Source organism: Aulonocara stuartgranti (assembly GCF_965226115.1).
Source record: "Aulonocara stuartgranti genome assembly, chromosome: 10".
NCBI classification, from domain to species: Eukaryota; Metazoa; Chordata; class Actinopteri; order Cichliformes; family Cichlidae; genus Aulonocara; species Aulonocara stuartgranti.
In genome coordinates this window covers 22,455,898-22,479,604 of record NC_138946.1, presented here as the reverse complement: position 1 = coordinate 22,479,604, position 23,707 = coordinate 22,455,898, and the positions used below count along the sequence as shown (strand labels likewise).

Here is a 23,707-nt window from a genome sequence, read left to right as displayed (position 1 = left end):
CAGGGTGTACCCCGCCTCTCGCCCTATGACAGCTGGGATAGGCTCCAGCACCCCCTAGATAAGCAGAAGCGAATGGATGGATAGATAACTGTATAATAATATAAAGTGCTGTTTCTCCAAAATAATTAAAGCATTCCCTTTTTAATTCCTGGTAATTAAATGTGATATAATAGTGTGATCATTTGTGTCTTTTGATGATGATATTTGATTACGTCTACTTGTGCACTGTGTGCTTTAAATGGCAAATGAAAGGAGGGTGAGGATTTTCACTCTCTCGTAAAAAAAAAAAAAAGCATGGTGTTTTCTCCTGCTGCACACTGGCGCCTTTGTAGTGAACCCAGCTTTGACATCAACTGGGTCAAACATGAGGGAGGGAGGGAAGGAGGACAGCAGCTGGACCCAACCATCAATGTCACCCTTGTTACTCAACTTCGTCAATGTCAGTCACTGAGGTTTAGATTTATTTTCCTCTTCTGTCTGTGCGTGCTTCTTATCTTTAAGTGTTCTGCACAAATGGACTTATAAGCCACGAGACCTGTTACCTGTGGTGCTGATGTCTGACATGGGGTGTGTGCAATAAACAGATGACTTATCAAAAGCGTGTGTAAAGAGATAAAAACATGTAGAAAAAAAAATGTAGATCGCAGAATAGCTGAGTTGTTATTTTACTGAATGCTTAAAAGTGTAAAGTGTGCATGTAAAAGCTGGCATGTTTATTAAATTACCCACATATGTTATGATAGAATCAGGGAAAGAAAAGAAATGAAAATGCTGTAAAAGGAAGAAGATACCAAGATGAAAGTTCGTGTTAGAATATTTGGCCCACTCTCTGTTCCCCGTGGCTCCTTAAATAATGACTGGCAGCTGAAATGGGTCTTTGTGACTTTAAGATGTGACTCGGGGAGATGTGGTCTATCTATTGTTGATGAGACAAAAGCGCGAGTTAGATTCATATAGGGGTGGCGGCGAATAACTTCTCATATCCTCATATCACAGTCACAAAGCCACCCAGCAAAACTTCAATAACCTGACACTTCTTTCCGGACATGGGTGAGTGCACAGAATTTCTAATGGTTCTTATCATTTGTTATTGATGGGATTTATAAAAAAAAATTTTTTAAAAAGTCTATTTCAATAACCAGTACTAATGTTACCTTTGATGTCCTTTGATATCAAGTCTGAGGGAAGAATTGCTGCAAATTAATCCTCTGTTTTAATTCATCAAAAGCATTTCTAGACCCATTTTTTGATTTACCACTAATTCCCTTTTTGCCCCTTGATTCTAACACATGATGCAGGTTAACATATGATGGTGATTTCAAAAGACCAAAAAGAAAAACACGTGCACGCTGCCAGGATTATTTACCTTCTTGTCACCTGCTCTAATCTCTTTCAGCAGTAAACTAGAGTGGAATCAGAGTGGCATGACAGAGCTGGGCAGCAACTCTCATCATGCCAAGGCCATGCCAGGTCACTCATGTGAAAGAGGTCAAATACTCCCACATGTGTCACGGGCATATTTTGTCACACTTCCAAGAGAATTGTGGACGCAAACAACTTCTGCTAAACATGTTCTCACTTGCAAATAGCCTCTGAGTGAAATTCTGCATGTTTGTTTGGGGTTTTTTTGAAGCAGCTTTGGAGATTTCAGTAATTACCTGACATCTGCTGCAAATGCACTGATGCACTTTGCACTGAAATTCAAACTGAGGCTTTTGTGGCGTTTATTATTCTATCAATACAACTACTGCTGCAGCCGGGCACAGATTAAGCGTGGGCGTCCGTAGGCGCTATCATTTTTGGGACTAACAGTCTTCCTGCTGTTACTATTTATATTTTAGTAACAGTTTGTTTAACTCACAGTTTCTCTTCCTTCCAACTAAAAACCAAAAGATCTTGCAAAAGATGAATGCAGAAATAGACATGTTTGGGGATGTTTGGGCCTAACTAATTTTGAGTTGGGCTTGCTATTGTTGTTGTAGTGAAGATATTCAAATTGCCCCTCTCCTTCATAATGCTTCCACCCACTCTTTAAACACTTGAACCCGGCCCCCACCGACATTGACACTCGGTGCCATGGTACCAGTCTCAGCCAGCTGTGGAGGGAGGAGGCCCTGAGTAGTGACATTGGCAGTGGTGGAGAGACGGTCCCGGTGACCCCTCCGCCATTACGTTATATGTGTGTATTGTGGCACCATGGTCTTTGTTTGACATCACTGGCCTTTGTTCCTTCCCAATCATGGCAGATACAATGGATATTGTATCTGCTGCCACAAAGAGATGCTCTTTCTTTGGGCCCCCTGAAGCCAGCGTTTCACCACCATCCCTCAATCGCCTGGTGACGCCTGTGACCACTGGACAAAGAGGGCTGGACCAGATTTAGTAAGAGCAGAGCTGTGAGGTGTTGGCACAAGCATTTGAGCTTTCACATACTGGATGAAGTCAGCGCTGAGAGGCTTATTTTACAGTAGCAATACCTTGTAGAGAGCTCTGTACAACACTTGTTGGCACTGGAACCTTTCTTATAGCGGAGTACAGCATCAGAAGCAGCAAATGTTTCCGGTCAGGCAGCCTTGGCTTTGCAAAGCCTTAGGTGCTTTCCTCTATCCCATTTCTGGCAATGCATTTATTAACACTTTGGATGTTTGCTACCTGCTTCAACAGCTCAGCTTGCTCTGGAAGAAGTGCGTGAGATTGCTATAAAGTCCGTGTTGGCTGCTTTTGTTTGGACGCTTTATTGGGAGACGCTGCTTGAACTCTTGTTTGTCACTGCTGTCTAATTTATCTTCTTTTTTTTTCTTGGTCTTTTTCTTTTGCTTTCTTGCCTGTTGTTGGGGTTTTGGTGTATGCTCATGGATTTTCAGACAAAGCGAGGCCTTTTTCATAGCTCCCCCACTGGGTGAAAGAGTCCCCCACTGTGGCATAGATGTGCTGTGTGGTTATATGTGCGGTGTGTGCCGCCTGTGTGCTGATATATTATGCCCCCTCAGGTTGCTATGATTGCTGTATCCGGTGCATTGGGGCAGTGCCCTACCCATCCCTGGTGGCCACCTTGCTGTGCTATGCTGGCATGGCATTATTTTGTGGCTGCGGGCACGAAGCGCTGACCCAAACCGAAGTCCTCGTTGAGACTTACTTTGCCCGCAACATTCAGGACTATGTGGTCATGGCCTCTTTGTGAGTGATTTTTCAATAACTTCTATCAGTTGTGGCTTCTTTTTTCTAAGTCTCTGGCATTGCTTTGTTTTAACTAATTGACTGACTTCTCTCTGTGACTGTTCCAGTATCAAATACTTCCAGTACGTGATCTATGGTCTGGCTTCATTTTTCTTCCTCTATGGTATCCTGCTACTGGCTGAGGGCTTCTACACAACAAGTGCTGTCAAACAGACCTTCGGCGAATTCAGGAGTACCCAGTGCGGCCGCTGCCTCAGCCTGACGGTGAGCACATGGGTGGAGGAGGAGGGAGCGAGGAAATGAAGAGGGAGGGGAAATGTGAGGTGTCAACATTGTTGAGATGCTGAATTCTGGCTTGTTTTGAGTCTAATAAATATGCTCTTTGTTTCTGCAATTTCCACATGAATTATGGTTCATTACAGATTTAATGACACCACATTTATCACGCGGAAAGTATCTATTAGCATCTGTGTTGCGATTCTGTGACCTTGTGTGCTGCACTTTTTTGCTACAACAGTTCATCATAGTGACGTACATCTTGGCCTTCATCTGGCTGGCGGTGTTTGCCTTCAGTGCTATCCCAGTCTTCTTCTTGTTCAATATGGAGCAGACCTGCCACACCGTCAACATCCTGTCTGAATCAACCCCCAGCATTAATCAGCATGGCTGGATCTGCATGGACGCCAGGCAGTATGGTGCGTTGCTCGTGTAACTACTGACCACATGGTCCCCCTGATGGGAATGTTAATGCGCCCTTGAAAGCAATTAATCACCGTGTAGTGGCTGCTAGACTGATGGCTATATTAGTCAGGAAATAATGAAGAGAACTACACCTTTATGGTCATTTCTTCACTATAGTTTCCCCAACATGCTTCAGGCAAGCCAGAGCATACACGGATCATCAAATCTCATCATAATTCAGCCATAGTATGAGGTTTCTCACTTATGTTATGTCTCCATTTAAGGTCTGCTTCCTTGGAATGCAATGCCAGGCAAGTCTTGTGGGACAACCTTAGCAGCAATCTGCAAAACTAGTGAAGTGAGTAGAGTCTTTATACAGTTCGATATAGCATTTTGGCATCATCACATTAAAATCACTGATCAAAATCGACATAAAATCTGTTTTGAATTATTAGCAGGACAACGTGCATATGAGAGAGCTCACAGTAACACACACGAGTTTGATTAAACACCCTGCATGTGTTTCAAGCTAACCTTTTTTTATTATGTCTTCCAGTTCTATGTCACATATGACTTGTACATAGCTGCATTTGCCGGTGCTGGGATCACTCTGTTAGCACTGGTGAGCTATTTTTGCATTATTTCTAGGACATTTAAGCTAACTCCATTTAAACAGCTGAATCAAATTTAAATTTTGAAATGAAACCACTCTGCGGTGTTGGTGTTTTTCCTACGTCATCATAATAGTGCTTGTCAAGGATTAATATTGCCAGTGACCAACAATATTTTCTGAGAGTTCAGTTAGCACAGGTCAAGAAGTTAGCTATTGCTTTAAAAACTATCATTACCAAACCAATGCAAGTAACCTAAATCTGGCTGGCAGCAAGCCTATCTTGATAATATATATATTTTATTGCATTCATTAATAAAGAAAACCCTTGAAATGCTTACCATTTATTCCACAAGAGGGTCATATTTGAACACGGGCATCTTTTTATTGTTTTCCCCCCTAAATTGCAATGCTGTGACATCACAACAGCATGATTGGCCAGTTTTAGTGTTCATCCTGGACATACATTAATATGATATATATGTTTTATTGTATTATCTACATTTATCATATTATATAATGTTATGATGAAGCAGGAAAAACACCATCACTGGTACATCCGATAAACGTTTTTTCTCAATCTAGGCACTTGAAAATGAGTTTCCAGAAACAGAGCTGCTTTTACTGTTTAAAGTATCATTTTGAATGGTGTTGTGAGTGGAACCGCTTCTGATTAACACTGTACACAGCAAAGTATGTGAATTATTTGGAGGAACGGCGACACATTGTCAATGTCAGTTTTCAATGCTATGATCTTCACGCAAAAAAATTCCAGTCACCTTGTTTGTATTGAGCAGAAATAAATGAATTTTCAACGTGTGGATTTCTCTAAACCAAAACTCTGTTCGTGACTACACACAGTCAGAGATGATTATTAAAGTTTGCTTTCTATCTTGGATGATTAAAGCATTATACTGATCACTTCTCCTCTTGGAGACAAATGAATATTCATTGTCTGCTTGCAAAAAAAATGCTTACAGTATTCGTTTATGTGTAGAAGCTGATTATTTTTTTCATTTCATTAATTCTTCCACTCACTCTAGTTCCTGTATCTGGTTGCCACCACCTACAACTACGCAGTTCTGCGGTTCCTGGGCAGAAAAGGCATTCGCTAAGTGCAGCGCCTCAGTTTTCTCTGTTAACCCCATTGTCCGACTATGAGATGGACAGTCAGCCTACATTCATCCTCTGGGAAACGGCAACCTCCAAACCTGGATTGCCTGCTATTCTTTAAACCTTTCCAATAACAGAAATAGTTTCTCATCACTATTATGTATGAACAACAGACAGAGAGATGAAGATAATTTACCTCCAGCAATGAGCTCTGGCCTGTGCATCAGATCCTCCTTTCAAGATGATTCTCTTAGCTTTGTTGTTCATTTTCCCATTGCTGGTTGTATCTCTCACTTTATCCTTTGTGTGAGGCTTTGTTGGTGCTCATTGTGATTTATGATGTTTCATGAATAATTAAGAGCAATGACAGCTTGCCTCGCAAGTCATAACTGCATGCACAGTATTCAGTGGTTACTGACACCCAAATTGGCTCTCAGTATGATTTTGTGGCTTCTCTATTATCAGCCTTCAAAACTGCATGAACTAAAACGAGTGAGGCTGAACGAACCAAATTTTCCCGTTGAGCTTTCACTTACAATAAACGTGCTTTTTAGTCATACTTATACAGTCTCTTTTTTTTCTCTTTCGTTTAAATGCTACCATGGTAGGTGGGATAAAAAGGTGTTCAGCCCAATATAAGCTGTTTTAGGTTGCAGAGGGGTTGATGCTTCAGTAACTTGTCTCCAGGTGTTTAGCGTGTAGCCCTGCTACTTAGACTTGTGTGTGCTTATTTGAAATTAAGGCTCATTAAAACATTTAAATCTGATGCGTGGAATTTTATTCTAGCCATATACAGTTGCATTGCTGGTATTTTTTTTTTTTTTTTTGCTGTATTTTTAATTTATCCTTTTCATTGCAGAATTATTAATCATAACAATATACTGCCCTTTTACTGGATACAGTTGTGACAGAAAAAGAAAGAAAGAAGAAGTCGATAGGGAAGTTATGGGAAATAATGGACAGCACATTCATCAAGGTATGCTTGGACTATTTTCTGGAAACATATTTGTCCCAGATAGGCATCATTTCTTAACCGCTTTTGAAAAACACACTCCACACTGGATCACTTGGTCCTTCAAAAACATGGGGGTCAGCATATCTCCAAGGGCCCTAGCACAAACCCCGCACTGCAAAAGCATACTCAGTGTTAATTTCATGTACGAGAGATAGTGAAAGGATATCATAAAAACACAGATATACAGCATTTTTACAAAAGAAAACATAACAAACCTTTAAACAGTCTGGGTGGCAGTTTATCGAGGGCTCACTGAACATGATCTTGACATTTCCATTAATGATTTGGTTGCAGAAGTAACAAGGAGATTTGCCATGACTGAAGCAGGTGGTTAAAAAACAAAGCAAAGGTTATGAACCTTATTCATTTTTACACTTATGTACACTAAAAAAAAACCATTCTTGGCTCTCATAAACACAAAGCAATAATTTTGACTAAATGTAACTGAAATATATGAAATCAAAAGTGAATTTATTCAAATACTTCATCAATTAAGGAAGATATGCTGAATGTATAACAATCATGACCAGAGTCCATTAAATTACCGTTTTACATTTAATGTATGTAACTAAACCACTTGGAAAATTTACATGTAATCAAATTACTTAATGTCAACATTTTAGGGATAGATATTTTTTGAGTGTTGTATAACTATGTACAGTAAGAGTGAGAAACTTACATGGGCTTATTCAGAGTTTTTGTTGAGTTTACGTCCTCTGCAGGCTTTTGAGACACATCAGAACTACAAAAACAGTCACAAACAATGAGGATGATTTTAGTGCTCAAATAAAAATATGCGAACAACACTGAATACTCTACTGTTCCTTTATTTTTTTTTAAATAAAAACACTCACATATGGCTATCATCACACTTTTGGTTTGGTTTGAAGTCCTCAGAGTGGGGTTGTCTTGGATCTTCCACAGGTTTAGGAACAGCTTCAGCCTTGGCCGTCTCCACATCTGAAGCATCAGTCAGTCTAATAGCTGCGTGCTCTGTGTTATCCAAAACACCTTCTGCATCTGAAGCAGCTACTTGGTCAAGGGCATCTTCAATGTTCAACTCTTTGTCACAGTCTGCTGCTGTCTTAGGTGTTGGATCAAAACTTTGTTCAACAACAGTGCCTTCATCTTCGCGCTCAACCGCCTCTTCAGTTCCGCTTTTAAAAACCGGCTCAGAGGGTGGTGCACACTCGACTTTAAACTCCACACCCTTGGCAGTGTCAGCATCGGATTGACTAGATGGTGCAGGCAGAGTGTCGGTGACTGATATGGTGCTGTGTTGTAGAGCAGTTTCTTCTTCTGGTGTTGCATCACTTACAGCGGGTGTTTCCACACCGCCTTGGAGAGAAGCTTCTTTTCCCGATGTTGCCAAAGCAGGTGGTCCATACATGTTTACTCCTGCGTGCTCTAAATTAGTTGTATTCGGCGGTTCTGTTTTGATTACAGATTCTCCAGAGACTCCAGCGGTGCTTTTACTCTCACTACTCTCTCTCACTGTGCCTTCCGCAGCAGAGATTTCTGCAGGGGGATTTTTCACATCAGCATCTGCGGAGGCCTTATCCTCATTGTGACAGGTGTCAGCTGGTGCATCAGCATGTTGTTCCGTGTTTTCTGCAGTTGCTTCAGTAAATGTCTTTTCTGGCTGTGCATTAATATTTTGAATAGGTGCTTTTGTGGGGGGTTGAGGCCTGTAAAAGAGAGTGTTACTTCTTCCCCACTTTGCAACAAAAAATTTGATTTGTAAGCAAAATAACAAACACTCAGCATCTTTGAATTTAACACTTCCAGTTATAGTCTCGTATACTAACTCTATCTTCACTGTTGAGCCTTCAGGCCGAGTGTCTTTCGGAGCTGAAATATTTTCAGCACTTGCCTGATTAGCTGAATTCCTAAAACAGACAAATAAAGCACTGAGTATTTGGTTTAAATGTTCAGATTTAACTGAGATTAAGCTTGAAATATGCAGATTTGCAGAGAAGCAGTAAATATTTGCTCAGGTTTTGCACAGTTTAATTTACATTCAGCACCAACATACCCTTCAGATGAAATGACCTCTGCCTTTTGAAGAGGAGAACTTGGTGGAGGATCTATTGCTCTACAAGGTACGAATAAGAAGAGAAAAGAGAAAGCCTTATATTTTCTTAATTGCTTCTTCAGAACCAATAAGAGATTTCATCACCTTCTAACTATGTTGGCTCAGAAATAAAGTCTAAGCCAAATGCTCCACATTAGAGTAGTGACTGATGTCTCTAGTGAGCAATAATATAAATGTACATCATTAGCTATCATATATAGTGCTTGCTTAATGAATACAGCGTCAGCAGTATTCTGGGAGTTTCAGAATCTCTTATATAAACAACGTTCATCCATAACTTACATTAAAAAAAATTTGTATGAAGAGTGCAACCTGCATTGAAGGATGAGCATTCTGAGCATGTGAAGTCAGTGATTGATGAAACAAAGCTAACAAATAAGGCCTTAAATGTCAACACAATGTTTATTAATGGTGTAAATATCACCAGACACGTTGCAGTGAAGTGGTGGCTGAGGCTGGTAATAAATGAGAGACACACAAACTAAAATCTAACTTTTCCCGCAGGAGCAAAGCCTCTTGATACAGAAGAATATGCTGTATACACAACAAACTGTGAGGTAATGGTCCCTTTGCAGCTTAACAAGTGACAGCAAAACATGTGGTGTTTGTCATTCATGAGTGTGTGAACTGAACTATTAATTCAGAAGGTTTATGACTTGTGTCAATTGCGGTCATCTAAAACAGCGAGTATACACACATTTGTCTATCTTTTTAGTGCATTTCTATTATTTCTGTTAAAAAAAAATCTGACTTGATAGAAAATGTTTATGGACTTTGAACCATCAGACCCAGGGAACAGATGTGTAAAAGGCCGAAAGGGCGAAAGGTACAGCAGATGGCTAAGACATCAGCACAACTTTTAATTTTGGAACATCCAAATAAGGACAACATAACAGTGTTTGCTGGGTTAGTGTTGGTAAGAACACTTTGGGGAAGCTAAGCTTCATGAGGCCTCTTCATAGCGGTGTCTCTGGTTTTACTCCAAATAAGGAGAACATAACAGTGTTTGCTGGGATAATCTGGGAAAGAAAAACAGACAGACAGACAGACAGACAGACAGACAGACAGACAGACAGACAGACAGACAGATAGATAGATAGATAGATAGATAGATAGATAGATAGATAGATAGATAGATAGATAGATAGATAGATAGATAGATAGATAGATAGATAGATAGATAGATAGATAGATAGATAGATACGTGAATAAATTCTAATATATTCATAAAAGAACACCAAATCATCAAGACATCAACAGTGGTGGTGGTGTGATAAATTAATGGAACAATGATGTAAGCATTATGCTTTATGTAGCAGCACAAATATAAGGTTTTAAAGTGGCCTAGACAAAGTGGGACTTACATCCAATTGAGATATTTTGGCATGTTCTCTATTAGACTGTTCAGCCCTTCAGTGTGGCTAAATTAAAAGAACTGCAGTATCACAAACGCTTCAGTTCCTGCTGCCAGGGGTGGCACAACGAGAGGGCAATTACTTTTCACATAAGACCAGGTAGTGTTGGACATTTTTTCCCCCTTAATAAAGGAAAGGATCATTTAAAAACTGTTTTTGTATTTACTCAGGTTATCCTTGTCTAATATTAAAATTTGTTTGTTGTTCTGAAACATGTAAGTGTGACAAATATGTACAAAAAATAAAATAAATAAATCAAGAAGGGAGAAAAATATTTTTTTTCACAACAATGCTGCCTAGCTGATTATCATTACAAGGGCACTGTAGTGCAATTTATTGATTTGGTCAGTGGTCAGCGTCTCCATAGGCTTGGGCTCTTATTTTCTTGATACCTCTATTTTGAAAGCGTCGTGGAAATACTTCCGGTCTTGTTCCGCTTTTCCCCGGCTTCGTAAAGTAGTAGCATATTGCTAAGCGGAAAAGTTAACGGCGATAGTCAAATGTAGCAGCATTATTTTAATTCTCTGTAACTAGCAGACATATCAGTGGCCACTGTGGAATCAACACTACCCAGGTGGGCTGTTTTCAAGTGTAGTATCGTCTCAAAATAGCACCACAGTCCTTACGTCTGCTGTTTTACATCAAAAATAATACCAGCACGGTCCGAGACGAGTAAGTCGCTTCGTATTTTACGACTTTTACTTTTAATAAAAAAAAACATAATAGTAGTTAATAGAAAATTCATGTGGCCTGCTGTATCATTTTTAGAGCTAAATGAGGTGCCTCCAAAAATGTTACTTCCCGATGCTTTCCACCAGGTTTTGAAAGAAACTTGACATAAGCCTATCAGGTTACTTAACACTGATACAGTGTTTTTCAAAACAAAATATAGCATAAATATTATTTTAGGCCCGGTTAAAAAAATAAAATCTTAAATGGCATTCTGTTCCTTGTTATTTCAATACATTAGTGCAGGCTCTAAACATCGCTTTGGGCCCCTTTTAAGCAAAAAAACAACAAAAATAGCAAGATCTTTTATTCTTATTGAAGTGAGCTTAGAGATCTAAAAATGCATTACCTGTTTAATAAAGTCAGCTTTATAGGTGACTAACAAACTCGAGCCTTTTATATCTGGTTGTCATGAGCGCTGAAGGACTGCAATAAACTCCAACTACACAAAGTACAAAGCAATTATTTCTGGTAAAGTAAAAATGTGTTTAATTAGTAAGCTTATACCAATGTCAATGTGATTTGTGATTCTTTTTGGTGCTTAGCCAGGCCACTTTGTGGCTGTCGGATTTTTACTTGTATGGTTCATCTCAGTATTTTCTTGTGTTGCCTTAGGGGGGAAAATGCCATCGAGAAATCACCTTGATAAAATCGGGAGGAAGAAAAAGAAGAGGTGGACAGAGGACGCCATGGAGCGTGCACTGATAGAGGTCAAGTCAGGCAGGTGCACAGTGAGACAAGCCGCCAAGGAGTTTGGAGTCCCTAAATCTTCACTGGGGGACAGAGTCAGTGGACGGGTGACCCCTGGGAGCCGTAGCGGCCCGGCTCAGCTTATAACATCTGCTGATGAGGAGTTGTTGGTCGAGTTCTCCTTATACATGTCCAGGCATGGATTCCCACTTACAAAGCAGCAGCTGGTGTCCTTCGCATCGTCAATTTATAAGCGGCAACACCGGAGGGTGGCATTTTCCAAACTGGGCCAGACATGGTGGCTCAATTTTAGAAAGAGACAAGAGAAAAACATCACTATTCAGCCAGCAGACAATGTTGTCCGTGGGAGGACTGTGTCAGTGAGAAAGGAAGCAGTAGATCAGTTTTTTCACCTCCTGAGGACTGTTGTAGATGCTCATGAGCTCATAGACAAGCCTCACCAAATTTTCAACTGCAATGACACAGACTTTCAGCTGAGTAGGAAGAGGGTGACTCTCCCCAAATCTGTCGGTCTAGGCTACAAGCCAGCGCCAGGCTCCAGGGACCATGTCTCCGTCTTGGCTTGCTTTAATGCGGTTGGAGAGGACATCCCCCCATTTATAATCTACTCAAAGGCCTATCCAGGGGGAGTATGCTACAAGACACAAGGACCACCGAATGCCCTATACGGGTGGTCAGACTCGGGATGTATCAATTCAGACCTCTTTAAGAAATGGTTCCTCAAACATTTTCTCGTGCACGCACCAAAGGAGCGTCCACTGCTGCTGATTTTCGATGGCCACAAGTCACCCGTGAACCTGGAGGTGGTGGAAACAGCTCGTAAGGAGGATGTCATTCTTCTGTGCCTCCCACCTCATTGCTCCCACATCCTCCAGCCACTCAATGACGGTCTCTTTGTGGTCCTCAAGCAGCACTTTGCTTCATTCCTAGGCGACGGCTACACTACTGACACCCACTTTGCAGTTAGCAAAAAGGAGTTCTCAGGGGTTTTCAAAGGAACATATCAGGTAGCAAAGGAGGAGGAAGGTGTGAGAATTGTGAAGGAAGGCTTTAGGAAATCTGGGATCTACCCACTGAACCCCTTCACCATCTGTGACAGACACATGATATCAGCCCACCACCCTGGCCAGATAGCTGCACCCTCCTTGTCAACACCAGTGCCGGGAGTGCACACTGTAGGAGACCTCACAGATGCTGGGCCGTCTTCCTAATTCATCGCTATAAAAATGAAAGTGTGATTGACTGCATAATTGAGCAAAGCAGAAATGAACACAGGCTCGTTCTGTCTTTCAAAATACTGAATTAATTACAGTCCTGTTTTTTAATATAGTGAACCACCTCCTGCTGCCTCCCTGCAGAGAGCCCTGTTTGAGGAAGGCTTGCATTGTTATTAATTACTACTCAACAATGAGCTCAGTTTTAGTTATCTGGTAATAATGTTTGAATGCTGCACAACTGTGGTTTTCAATGGGTTGGGAGTCCCAAGGTGAACATGATTTTCAAAAGGATATTAAAAGAAAAATAGAGGAAATATTTCTGCTTAACAAAAATCTGTAATTTCTCTTCATAAATGCTTCCATCTTCTTGTGAATTATTGGATGGCAAGCCATTTAAATTAAGTGACCCATAAAAGAAAAACACTTGCAAAGCACTCACAAGTTGCTTCAGCCTAGGGGATTGTGAGCAAAAGGACATTTGTAGATATTCAGTGCCATCTTTTTTTGGTATTGCTGGCCAGTCAGGTAGCGAAGCTAACCATCATTGGTAAGGGGCATGATTTCAGTTTAGTGGTCTCTGACAGCAAGTGAGGGAGGGGAGGCTGTGAGGTGTGAGTTGCCCGAGCAGTTCTGCACAGATATAACACCGGTGCTTCACTCTGTCATTTGTTTTATGTATCTAAGTAATGTGACAAATTCACTCGATTATCTCAAACACACTGGAACGGATAAAAGAATGGATTTAAAGCTTGGGCACATTTTCATATGTTATCTGTTGTAGACGTCTGATAACTACACTTTATGCTGTGCAAGATGTCTCTGAAGCACAATCAAGCCTCTTAACTACCAGACTGATTTTGAGTGGAAGTTGGAACCATTTATTGAAGGATGTGTCATCAACAGATGATGCAGCTGTAGAATATGATACACCTACTGCTGTTGTCATGGTTTTCTTTGGAGGTCAAAGAAAATATGTCCATTTTTGGTTCCAACGGTTGTTGTCTTTTTTTCCCTAAATAGTTTAAAATTGTACATGTGATTCTGTTGTTCCTTTACTTACATCTACTGGCCTCTTTGTTAGGTACGCCTGTTTAGCTTCTCATTAATGCATATATCAAGTCAGCCAATCACATGGCAGCACTGTGCTATCATGTTAATGTAGATCATAATCTCAGGAAGGTTTCCAGCATGTTGTTGAATCTATGGTATGAATAATTAAGACAGTTCTGGAGGAAAAGGGGTCCAACCCAGTACAAGCAAGGTGTACATAATAAAGTGGCCTGTGAACATAAGTATCCTGAATAATTGTGAACACAGAAACTGATATAAAAGTAAACCCAAGACCTTTTTAAATAATTTGCTTCTTTCTGTTCACCTGGAAGAATGAACCCTACGTGATCTCAGGGGGAAAAGTCAGACATCTAGAATAAAGATATTTTTAAATGTGTTTGAAGCAAAAATGTGTCCATAACCTTAATAATTTACAAAATTTTGCTGTAGCCATAGTTGAGTGTGTGTGTGTGTCTGTGTTATGTACATGTTCAGGCTGAGAGATGTAATGTCAGTGCAATTGATACATTTGCCGACAATAGTCAGGCAGCTAAGGCTGACGTATCCTTTATTTAGTAGAAATATTGTGCAACCAAGCAGAAGAACATCTTTCTGTTCTATTACCTGTATAAAATAACTCTGTATATGACTATAATTATTGGATGCCTATATCAAAATCATAATTTTAATGCACAGGGGTATTAATATTAACATTAACCTTTTTTTTTTAACAAAGCTGGAAAAACATTTGTCACATACCATATAATTAACAATCTCATATGTTAAGTTGTTCCCTAGAAAGCTTTTGCTACAGTATTCAAGGAAAAAATACGCATGTGTCCTACAGGGAAGCACCCCAGTAAGATTAACGTTTGATCAACCAGCTTAAGTGTAGGTCACACTGCAGTGTACTTTAGAGTTTTATGGATGCGGTACAGATGCCCAGGGCTAAGTTAATGTTTTTGTACTGTATGTTAATATCACAGATGGTGATTTGTGCCTGAAGCCTGGAATATTTTTAGTTATGATTCAATGACACAGCACAGTCGAAGGACAATTTGAGTTTAACTTGCAGAACTGCCACCACACTGTGTGGTGCCATACACATGGGTCTAATATTTAAGTTTTACATTATTTTTCTTTTAAAAAAAATAGATTTACAGTCATGGTAAAAATTTATGGCCTCTGTCAGTTCTGAGGTTTACATATGAGGGCATATTGAAAGTAAATCATGCTCTTAAAGTTTCTGAAATACAACCTCAGACGAACAACAATGCGTGACGTATTACACGGTTTAAAAAAAACAAACTAAGCCAAAATGCAGAAGGAGTGTGTGAAAAGAACAACCAGTGACTGAGTAGCTGGTAGAACCACCTTTAGCAACAATAACTTGAATAGCTTCCTGTATGACTTTATCAATCTGCCACATCATTGCGGAGGAATTTTGGTCCACTTTTCTTTAACTTGTTGCCTTTTTTCTTTTTCAGCCATTCTGTTATAGAGTTGCTGATGTGATTGGATTCATTGTCCCGTTGAAAGAACCAGTTTTGGACAAGCTGTAGCTGTCAGACAGATGCCCTCACATTTGACTCTAGAATACTTTGGTATACAGAGGAGTTCATCATGGTCAAGTTAGTGATATCAAGGTGCCCACTTCATGTGGCTGCAAAACCAGCCCAAATCATCACCCGTCCACCAACATGCCTAAGAGTTGCTATAAAATGTTTGTGCATTTTTTTTTGTTGTTGTTTGTTTGTTTTGGGGGGTGTTTTACCAAACATGAAACTACACACTATGGTCAGACATCTCCACTTCTGTTGTTCAGTCTTTTCCTGGTTGCACTGTCACAAATTTTAACATTTTGCATGCTAACTGAGGCCTATAGACTCTGATTTGATTTCTCTAAGCACCTTAGGGCGAATTTGGTGATAAGGCTGTACTTAGTTCTTCACACACTACTTCTGCATTTTTGCTTTGTTGTTGTCTTTAAAAAAAAAACCATATTGTAATATGTGAAGTTTTAAAGTTCATCTGAAGTTATATTTACCAAGCCATGGTAAGGACTAGACTATTATTTTTCATATGTGCGGATGCTTGAAACCTTAGAAATGAAAGTTGTTGTTTTTTTTGTTTGTTTGTTTTACCATTTCTGTGTATTTGTCAGTTAAATCCGGTGTGCCTGAGCAACGTTTACATTCAAAAGTGTTTTTTCTTTTTTAAAATAATTTTGCAGCACTCACTCAAATCTCCTGGCTGCCAACCGGACTTGTGAACTCCTAGCTGGAATAGGTTTAGTTTCCACATCTGTGTTCGTTCTGCAACACAGAAGAGGTTGCTGTGACACTGAGACAGGACAGCTTCAATTATCCCTTTCAATTAAAAAAAACAAAATTTTAAAACTCAATTTTTGAAGTTGCATCTCAATCACTGTGAGTACCCCGCTGTGTCTTGTTCTTTCTTGGCATCATTTGATCTTTGGATCCAGCTGCCGTCCTTTTTTAATGTAGACCGCACCCTGATGTTTTGAAGCACCTGGCTTCTGTTAATATCTACAACACACACACACTTTTATCAGTACTGCATACCAAGAAATAGTTTTTTCTTCCATGTTTAATCTTATCAAATACTCACCTTTTGACATGCTGCTGATGTTTTCTCAGATGTTCAACCTGAGGAAATATTTGATGATAAACTTTCTGTACGTTTTATCTGTCATACTCTACACTCATTCCCAACTCACCCCCTTTCGCAACCTGTAAAGCTGTATTCCTATACACAAAAAACTCATCCACCATGATAAAGTGATATTGAAGCATTTACGCTTTGTTATTAACACATGTGGACAGTTATTATTATCTGAATAAAACCATTTGAGCATACCAGAAGACATTCCACAATAAAACTTGTGCAAAAATCGAATCTGCTTGTAAACACTATTAACAAATGTATCTCGTGCTCTCCCCAGTCTCTCTGCATCTTGTCATATTGCGCATCTGTTCTGTATTCTCTTCAAGCGCCTGTTAACATTTTGACCTGTGCTTAGTGCTTTAATCTCTTGTGATGAATCTTTCTGGAGATGTGCCAGCCCCAATTAAGCAGGTCAAATTCATTATTCATAGAAAAGGAAAGCAATTCAGATTTGGTAATGAGGCCTTCCTCACACAGGCCACGAACAGGGGTGTGAAGTCCATTTTTGTGCCGTATTGTGTTCTCACCTGTTTGTGTCAGAGCAGATCAGTGCCGGTCCTCCTCCGGGTCTCTGTGACACGCAAATAAGATGGCAGAAATACCTCCACCAGAGCCCCCACCCCCTGCAGTTTCAGATCCCGCCCCCCTCCCCTGTTAGTTTTGAAGTGCCGCACCTGGATGATGCTACACAGGCTCATTGAGCAAGCGGATAGGCTGGGTGATAAGAGGGGCAGCACTGTTTTGTGGTTTCGATTTTTCTGAGTGTGAGAGGTCACATTCCAGGGATGTTTTCTAGTGAGATTTTCAGTCTTTGCTAAGAAGCAAATTAAAAATAGGCTTTTATAACCTGCCTGACAGCTTAAAGGTATTTAAATGAACCCTGCAGGTTAGTACTTGATGCTGTTTTCTTTCCTACTAATGGCTATAGCAGGGGATTAAACTGAACTCAATTCTGCTCAATATTAATGTAATCTCTTTATACACTTATTGGTGAGACCCTCCACAACAGTCCCAGTTTCTCATGTGGTCCCATGGGAAAATTAATTGCCCATCACTGAACAATAGCCTTTGAAAAAAAGTAGACAACTGAAAACCTGCATATCATTAACCACAAAAGTTTTTTTTTTCAAATATAAAAAGCTTGTAGTATTGTTTCACCCACAACAAAGACTTTCTTTCACAAGCATACTGTTCCAGTTGGTAGGCTTCTAGGAATCAAGCGGGACCAGATCTCAGAGTTGTTAGAATTTAATCTACTGTCTCATCAGACCTTTTTAATAATATTTACATTGAAAATCCTTAAACCGAAATGCCCATTCTCTCCAGTGAAAATAAAAGGGCACAGAGAAAAGCTTAACCTCATTATTTGATGTTTACTTTACATTTTAATAAACTGAAATATTCACATTTTGGTCTGTGGGTGTACAGGGGACTCTGTGTGCAAAAGAAATTAATGCGGTTTTTAGTTCTTGTTATGACTGGCTCATAGGGTAAACAGCAGGTTGGTGGTTGAATTGCTGGCTGTTCCAGTTTGCATGCCGAAAGCATCCTTGGGCAAGATACTGAACCCTGAGTTATTTCCAATGTGTTCATTGGAGTGTGAGTGTTAGACAGGAAGTACTTTATGTGTGAATAAACATATTGTATAAAGTCCTTTGAGTGCTCAGGTAGAGCAGAAGCCAGTATATAAGAACTGGTCCATTTACTTTTCAGGTTTTTAAACGTAAGAGTATTCGCTTTCTTTCACTGAGGCTAACTCAAAACCTGTAGAGATGCCATGAAAATGTTTAACTTTTTTTTGTAACTGTGTCATTCTTTTTTACTTTTCCAGTTTCCTTACTTCAGTTTGTAAAGTTTCACAATAGGGATGGATGTGTGTGTGTGGGTGCACAAGTATAAGTATATATATCTGTAAATTTGTATATCTTTTGACGTGTTACTCACGTTATAAAAGCAAATACATGTAACAAATTGTAAGGAAGAATTTATGATGGGTAGTGCATGGACAGGAAGAAAAAGTGTTGACTATTAGTTACTAAATTGTGGAAAGGTGGTGGGATTAAATAAGCTTATGCTTTTTCCTACTCCTTTTTGAACATGTAAGTTATTTATAATTATTATTGTTTTGTTTTCCTTTAGTTTTGATTTGCTTGTTTGTCTATTTAAACATGTTCAAAATAAAGATACAATAAAATTACAAATAAAAGTATTGCTGCTTAGACAGAAAATATTTGAACGTTAAGTGGAATCCAGTAGAACCACTTGTTTTCCTGGTTCTCTCACAGAACAGTATCGAGATAAAAGAGAAACCATCGAAGTGGTGAATGATGTGTACAATTAGTAATGAAGGAGTGTACATTTTTTTGTGTCATGAAAATGCATGTCACACATATAAAGGGGCCAACGTTAAAACTGTGTGTCTTTTTCAACATAAGTAAGGTGTATTACTACTAATAATAAGAATAGCAGTAGCAATTTTGGTGAGTGTAGCAACACTACTCCAAAACTACTGAATGTACTGTGTTAGAGTTGTTTGTGATACCATTACAGGGAGGCTGTGCTTTGAATGCACTTTCTACGCATCTGTTTGAGCTCTGCACTTAACAGCATCCTCCCTTAACTCCTTCACTGTAGTGATGGGATTTCTGGCTCTTTTTAGAGAACCGGCTCTTTTGGTTCGGCTCACTAAAAAGAGCCGGCTCTTTCGGCTCCGAACCGGCTCTTCAGGTTGTTTTGTTGCTTTAATTAATTTATTATTAACAATAATATAAAATTATGCACAAAAGGAATTACTAATGTAAAAAAAAGTCGTTTTATTTATATATGTTTATATATAAATATATACAGTGGACCCTAGAGGCAAAGCATGTACAAACTCCAAAACACATTTCTAGCGTTAACTGAACTTCAAAACAGAGCTACCTAGATCACTTAAATTACACAATTGAAAGCATATGTGTATTGTTTGTGTATTTATACACAAGCACTCATATATATTCAAATAATTTAAAAAAAAAGTTCATTTACCTGTTACTACCACACACCAAATCCGGTTGTTGGTACTTGCTGGCTTCTGTAGCCTCTAGGTAACAAAAGCTCAACACTGGGCCTGGCATCCTGGAGCACTTCTGTTGTGTTTTTACATGTTTTGGAGTTTTTACGTGTTTTGGAGTTTGTATGCGCTTTATCTCTAGGGGCCACCATAAATATACTTTTATTTATTCACTCCACATAAAATCTAATAAATAAATCATATAATTCAAAAACCAACTAGTCACAGTTCAACTTTTAACTATTTAAATTTTCAGCTTTTTCCTTTTAACCCTTTAAAGCCGATCAGAGCAGCACTATTTTTAAATCCCTGTAGAACCGGAACTGCGTAAGCTAGCGCAATAATTTTTTTTTGCATATGAAACCGGAGGAGTTGTACTTACATCTTATGCCATCAGCTTGTCCTAGGTCATGGTTTCCTTCCACTTATAGCTTTGCAAATATTGCATAAAAAGCGCTTGCAGGAACAAAAACATAATATTCCAGAAACACACTTTGCCGATCCGATCAGCTATTCGTAACACTTCCCACATTGAAACAGACGTCAGCGGAACAATCACATGTCCTCCATTACCTGCCCGAAACCGGGAGTGATGTCATTTTCGCGGAAAATGTAGTTTTTTACTTGTAGGCCTTAAAAGCCTATACTGGTGTTTTTATAAGTCATGTTTGACTTTATGCTTTTCTGAATAGTTGCTGGGATGCTTAGAACACTGCTTAAAATAGTTTATTTTGATGCACATGCTGTTTTCTTTGCAAATTTGCATCATAGGATTGTTTTTCGTTTTTCCTGCAGTATATAAAAATTGGTGTATCTCAAAAATAAAACTATGAAGACACTCAAAATTTCCTGTTGTTGTAAACTATTTTTTGCAACTTTTTTGTATTTAAAGTTTTGAAAGATAAACCTCTTAAATTTCTCCAAGTAGAAATATATGTAAAAAAAAAAAACGATTTTCAATTTTTTTGTAGTTTATTGCACTTTTTTGCAATTTATGTAGTTACTATGGACTTAATGCATACATATTATTAAAATATGGGCTATAACAGTTGTGTTGATGTATAGCAACTTGAAATGCTCCCAAAAATGGCACTACAGCATGTAAAAATATAAAGTAAGCTCTGGCGGCCTTGGTTCTATGGTAGGTCTTAAAGGGTTAAACAAATTTAAAATGAAACAACACAAAACGCTGAAAACCACAACACAATTAAATATAAATTAAAATATGAAAACAAAAAGAAGATGTATATTCTCTGTCATATGAGCCTGCATAAATAAACTTTCTGAATCCTTTATCATCTGCAACTGAAAATAGTCGTGGATGATTACTATACCTTTCTAATGTGATGTTGTTGTCCCTGGCTCTCTTTCTCTCCCTCCTGCTCTGTTCCTGTGCTACTGAGAGTGTAACTACTGCTCCTCCCCCCTCTGCCCAGCGCAAGGCACAAGGCTGAGTGTGGAGTGAAGCCGAAAAAAGGGTGAGAGAGAGGGTGAGAGAAGGAAAGACAAAACCCCGCGGCTCGCGTCGTTCACGTCAAAGACCCGGCTCATTAAGAGCCATTTCGTTTGCAACTGACACATCACTACTTCACTGTAACACAATGCACTATAGAAGACAGGTCACTCCTCCGCTGATGCCCCTGTAGTCAGTTTAGTCTATCAGTCTTTTGGAAGTGAAATAAAAAATAATAAAGTGAAAGTGAAGTGAAAGCAAAATAAAAATTGGAGAGGCTGTAGCATATTTGTTAAGTTATATGCGTACACCCTAGTCGTGTCAACGCTGTGTTGAGATGTAAGAAGTTTAAAATGTCTCATATTTCGCACGCTATTTTCTCTGAGTGTTCCTGAACACATCTTTTTTTCCCCCGGAAGTGACGTTGATTGTTGTATCAGCGTTCCTTTCGTCGTGTGGTAGCGGCTTTGTAAGTGTTGTTGCTTTAAACCTAATTTTTAAATACTGCTTAATGGATTTTTTTATTTCCTTTATTTTTGGCTGTAATATCACTTCTCTGAAACATTATCCGTGTTACTGAAGGCTCGAATTACTGTCGTTTTCAACCTCATCGGCTTTTATAGGAAGCAGCGTTTTAGCTTTAGCAGCTAGCAGGCTAATTTGTTCTTTTCATTTACTTGCCTGTTGGCAGCTCATACTTATCCTACAAAGAAGTGTTTAAAATGCCACAGTCGCAGTTTAATAAGAGAATTGTTAATTATAGGTTTAATTGATTGACCTGGAGTTTTAGCATGTGAGCAAATGATATTTGTTAGGAAGATTACGTAACTTGTAATCTAAATGCCTCTCAAATGTTATTTACGTTGCAAACATGGAAACACATGCAAACTATAAGCGGTTTGATCACCACTGAGGTTTAATGAATGGATGGTTGATATTTGGGAAAGGGTACTGTTGTACCAGCTTGTCTAAAAACCAAAAAGATGAGCCTTCTGACTTTCTATAAAACACATAAGTGGAGTAAACGCCTGTTGTGTTGTAGGGAACTGCAATTTGATAATGGACACCGTGACTTTTTTGCTTTTACTGCTTGCAGCTTTTCCATCTGTTTGATAGTTTTAATGTCCCCTGTGTCTAATTGCAGAGCCATCAAAGATGACTACAGCTGCAAGACCAACATTTGAGCCGGCAAGAGGAGGGAGGGGTAAAGGAGAAGGTGATTTGAGTGCTCTCTCCAAGCAGTACTCCAGTCGAGATCTTCCAGGTCACACAAAGATCAAGTACAGGTCAGATGATCAAATGTGAATGGAGTTTTATCATTACCTGATCTGATGGCTGGTTTGCTAGAGGGAAAGATGCTTTCGGATCAGTTCCTACTGCATCATCTGTCTGCTCACTGTGAGAGTGGTGAAAGTGTTCCAGAAAGCATTCTGGATGAACATTAGAGTTTATTGATCTGCAAATGTTCTCCCTTCTGCAGGCAGCCTACCCAGGATGCCCCCGAGGAGGTCCGTGCCCGTGACTTTCGCAGAGAGCTGGAGGAGAGGGAGCGTGTAGCAGTACGTGAAAAGACCAGAGAGAGGGGACCAAGAGGTTGGTCTTTCTGCAGAAATTAGACTTCCTGTAGAAATTAGACTTCCTGTTAATGTAAAATATATTTTAGATTATATTTATTTTCTCACATATAGCATTATGTTGGTCTTATTTTTTCCAGAGCACACCACATCATCATCATCTTCTTCATCATCTTCAAAGAGGCCAAGACTGGATCAGATTCCAGCTGCTAACCTTGATGCTGATGATCCTCTCACTGATGTGAGTGTCTGCAATGCAAGACATTTTGGGCATTTAACTTGAGTGGTGATTAGTACTGATTAATCTCCCTTAATAATTATTTTTATTTTATTAGGATGATGAGGACGAGGACTCTGATGAAGATAGTGATGATGATGACACTGCAGCTCTTTTGGCTGAATTGGAGAAGATTAAAAAAGAGCGTGCTGAAGAGCAAGAACGCAAAGTAACTTTGTTTTAGGCTGTTCTGTTTGCACTAACTGTAATAAGATGCTACATTTGAACATAAGAAATGTTACTTCTTTATATTCAGTAAAATATTATTTTTTCCATCTTAGGAACGAGAGCAAAAGGCAGAGGAGGAGAGAATTCGAATGGAAAATATCTTGAGCGGCAATCCACTGATTAATTTGGCTGGACAGCAGCAACAGAACCAGAACCAGAATTCATTCAGAGTCAAGAGAAGGTATGTCTCACTTATACACACAGTAAAAACACAGGATGAGGTTTGTATTTGGGGAAAAGGCCTCTTAAATCTAATCTTGATTTCATTTCTTAATATTATTCAAGGTGGGATGATGACGTAGTGTTCAAGAATTGTGCCAAAGGAGTGGATGAAGCACGGAAGGAGAAACGCTTTGTGAATGACACACTGCGCTCTGAATTTCACAAGAAATTTATGGAGAAATATGTAAAGTAGAGGACTTCCTCTGTGTCATTTGTATTGTTTTTGTTTTTATTATCAAATGTGTTTGGTCTCCTTCCTCTACCCTCTGTTGCGGAGGGTACATGGTTTTTCAAATAAACTCTGTATAGAACTTGATTAATACTTGTACAGTCATCCATCTATCCATGCTATTAACCACGTATCCATCTGTACAGTCATGCTGTATATAAATGTGTCAAC

The 23,707-nt window shown here is 39.2% G+C and overlaps 4 protein-coding genes across 7 annotated transcripts; 3 read left to right on the top strand and 1 right to left on the bottom strand.

Annotated features, from left to right (window-relative positions):
• The first annotated feature begins 921 nt into the window (after positions 1-921).
• plp1b (proteolipid protein 1b) lies at positions 922-6,347 on the top strand. Of its 2 annotated transcripts, none has more exons than XM_082549349.1 (7): positions 922-1,050; positions 2,991-3,177; positions 3,285-3,441; positions 3,695-3,872; positions 4,143-4,216; positions 4,415-4,480; positions 5,512-6,347. In XM_082549349.1, exons 1-7 carry the CDS (start codon positions 1,047-1,049, stop codon positions 5,581-5,583), a joined length of 738 nt encoding a protein of 245 aa, XP_082405475.1. In that variant the 5' UTR covers positions 922-1,046; the 3' UTR covers positions 5,584-6,347. The 2 variants fall into 2 exon arrangements, with proteins under 2 accessions (XP_082405475.1, XP_082405474.1); XM_082549348.1 differs by lacking the exon at positions 922-1,050 and adding an exon at positions 2,356-2,593.
• A 24-nt stretch (positions 6,348-6,371) lies between these two features.
• LOC309715891 (uncharacterized protein) lies at positions 6,372-21,294 on the bottom strand. 2 transcript variants are annotated; one of them, XM_082549345.1, is made up of 10 exons: positions 20,888-21,294; positions 16,445-16,482; positions 16,251-16,362; positions 16,054-16,128; positions 8,632-8,691; positions 8,405-8,485; positions 7,451-8,284; positions 7,276-7,338; positions 6,812-6,914; positions 6,372-6,708 (listed from the first exon to the last, which is right to left on the bottom strand). In XM_082549345.1, the coding sequence occupies exons 2-10, from the start codon at positions 16,452-16,454 to the stop codon at positions 6,604-6,606; spliced, it is 1,443 nt and encodes a 480-aa protein (XP_082405471.1). In that variant the 5' UTR covers positions 16,455-16,482; positions 20,888-21,294; the 3' UTR covers positions 6,372-6,603. The 2 variants fall into 2 exon arrangements, with proteins under 2 accessions (XP_082405471.1, XP_082405470.1); XM_082549344.1 differs by lacking the exon at positions 20,888-21,294 and adding an exon at positions 17,029-18,602 and having other exon boundaries at positions 6,376-6,708.
• On the top strand, positions 10,197-16,043 carry LOC309715892 (uncharacterized protein). 2 transcript variants are annotated; one of them, XM_082549347.1, is made up of 2 exons: positions 10,197-10,680; positions 11,451-16,043. In XM_082549347.1, exon 2 carries the CDS (start codon positions 11,459-11,461, stop codon positions 12,755-12,757), a length of 1,299 nt encoding a protein of 432 aa, XP_082405473.1. In that variant the 5' UTR covers positions 10,197-10,680; positions 11,451-11,458; the 3' UTR covers positions 12,758-16,043. The 2 variants fall into 2 exon arrangements, with proteins under 2 accessions (XP_082405473.1, XP_082405472.1); XM_082549346.1 differs by having other exon boundaries at positions 10,197-10,778.
• Positions 21,295-21,378: 84 nt separating the features above from the next.
• cwc15 (CWC15 spliceosome associated protein homolog) lies at positions 21,379-23,623 on the top strand. The gene is made up of 7 exons (XM_082549350.1): positions 21,379-21,475; positions 22,151-22,292; positions 22,487-22,599; positions 22,721-22,821; positions 22,916-23,026; positions 23,139-23,266; positions 23,371-23,623. The coding sequence occupies exons 2-7, from the start codon at positions 22,162-22,164 to the stop codon at positions 23,498-23,500; spliced, it is 714 nt and encodes a 237-aa protein (XP_082405476.1). The 5' UTR covers positions 21,379-21,475; positions 22,151-22,161; the 3' UTR covers positions 23,501-23,623.
• Positions 23,624-23,707: the final 84 nt, after the last annotated feature.